The 1969-nt window shown below is 30.8% G+C and overlaps 1 protein-coding gene across 1 annotated transcript; it reads left to right on the top strand.

The window, feature by feature from the left end:
• The first annotated feature begins 428 nt into the window (after positions 1-428).
• Positions 429-1178, top strand: LOC123263983 (hybrid signal transduction histidine kinase E-like). Its single transcript, XM_044727029.1, has one exon. The coding sequence runs from the start codon at positions 429-431 to the stop codon at positions 1176-1178; it is 750 nt and encodes a 249-aa protein (XP_044582964.1).
• Positions 1179-1969: the final 791 nt, after the last annotated feature.

Raw genomic sequence — 1969 nt, 5'->3', positions numbered from 1 at the left:
GGTTGGAATTAGTTGGAAAAAAATTACCCTCTCTGAAAGAGGTTATGTCGCTTTTATTTTATTATCTTGATACGAAAAATTTTTCAGTTAAAGAAAGTATATCAATCACTATCGACAAAGTTTTTGAAATTTGGTGTGCGGCACAAATCCCGACAAGAGAGAAAAGATCTGCTTTTTTGAAACTAATCTCAAATCACAATCGATGGAAGAATTTACAAAAAAACCGTAAAATGAAAAAGTCAAAGTCTCAAAAAAAAAAGGAATCCGTTTTTCAGGATGAATTAAATAAACTATTTGATGTAGCTCATGCGGATGTTTTAAATATACTGGACAAAGAAAAAAGATTATTTTATTGGGGACAAAAATCTTCCAGTCGACGTGGTTTTATTTCATATAATTCTCAACCAATTTTAGAAGATGTCGAAGACATGGATGTTGATATCAGCAATTATGATAATAATAACAATAATAGTGATAATAATAGTGAAGAGAACATTGATAGCAATGATAAAAACTATAATAATAATGGTAATGATAGTAATAATAATGTCGGAGAGTTTGATAACGACAATGTCAACTATTATTGTGCAGTTGAGACTGATGATGTTGCTAATCATAAAATATCAAGTCATCCATCTCAATTATCCCAGAAATCTTTGGAAAGTAATACTTCTCGTATAATCTCTGATTATGAAGATGAAATGCCAAAACAACAAGTTCCAAAAATTGATATAATGACACCAGAACTTGCTGCGGCTTTGGATAGAGCTAACGTGACTAGTAGGATGGCGACTTACATTATTGCTGCTTTATTATCTTGCTTGAACATTGATTGTGCAAGCGTAAACTTTAGTCATGTGACTATTCACCGAGCAAGGGAAAAATTCCGGAAAGAAGCGGCGTTAAATCTGAAGACTAATCTGGAAACTGACAATTATGTACTACATTTTGATGGAAAACTGTTATCAGATATTACAGGTACAGAACAAGTTGACCGGCTTCCGATTATTTTATCATCATCAGGTAAATTTCAACTGTTAGGAGTTCCTAAACTAGAATCTGGGACTGGACAAAACCAAGCTTCAGCTATTATTAAAACAGTAAAACAATGGGATATTAATACTGACAACATCAAAGCATTGTGTTCTGATACTACGGCGTCAAATACGGGTAAATAATTTATTAATAAAAAAATATAACATGGTTGATTACCGTAATGTTTAAATGCTAAATCAAATCAGATTTTTAGTATTAACCATTAATTTCCAAGTTATGAGTTATTTTTTTTTCAAATTGAAAAGATTTCTCCGTACTACTCTAAAAAATCGATACTTCACTAGCAATTCTCATTTTATTTTTCAGGAATCAGAAATGGTGCGTGTGTATTAGTAGAAAAGGCTCTTAGTAGAAAACTGTTGTACTTGCCATGCCGACACCATATTTTTGAAATTGTTCTTCGAAGTGCATTTGAAGTATACTGGCCTGCTTCGTCTGGCCCAAACGTTCCAATTTATCAGAGATTTAAAAGAAGTGGGATGAAATTGACCAATCAAACTTTACGGCTGGTATTTGTGACAAAAAGTTTTGGAAGTAATAACACCAATCAAAGATGAGATTTTGAAATTCGTTAATAATCAAATAGAAGTAAAATTTTTAATCCAGCGCTGAAGAATTATTAACTGATGTTAAAGTGGAAAAGAAAAATGTATAAAGTTCAGTATAATTGAGGAGCTGATTTTCAAAAGGGTATCTTTTTCATATTTTAAAATACCAGTTTTCTGAACTTTTAAATACTAATTACTTTGAGAATTATGAACATTTATAAATGAAAATCGAATTGCAGCTTCATAACCGATTGCACTTTATAGCTAAATTAAAAAGTTCAATACAAATATTTATAATTGAAGATAACTAGTTTTTGTCTCGATTAATCAAAAATCAAAAGATACCCTTTTGAAAATAAGCTCCT

This window comes from Cotesia glomerata, linkage group LG4 (genome assembly GCF_020080835.1).
Source record: "Cotesia glomerata isolate CgM1 linkage group LG4, MPM_Cglom_v2.3, whole genome shotgun sequence".
Classification (NCBI taxonomy): Eukaryota; Metazoa; Arthropoda; class Insecta; order Hymenoptera; family Braconidae; genus Cotesia; species Cotesia glomerata.
This window is presented reverse-complemented; position numbering and strand designations above follow the sequence as displayed.

Coding starts and splice junctions, on each gene's coding strand:
- LOC123263983 (XM_044727029.1), top strand. CDS start 429: ATGGATGTTGATATCAGCAATTATGATAATAATAACAATAATAGTGAT.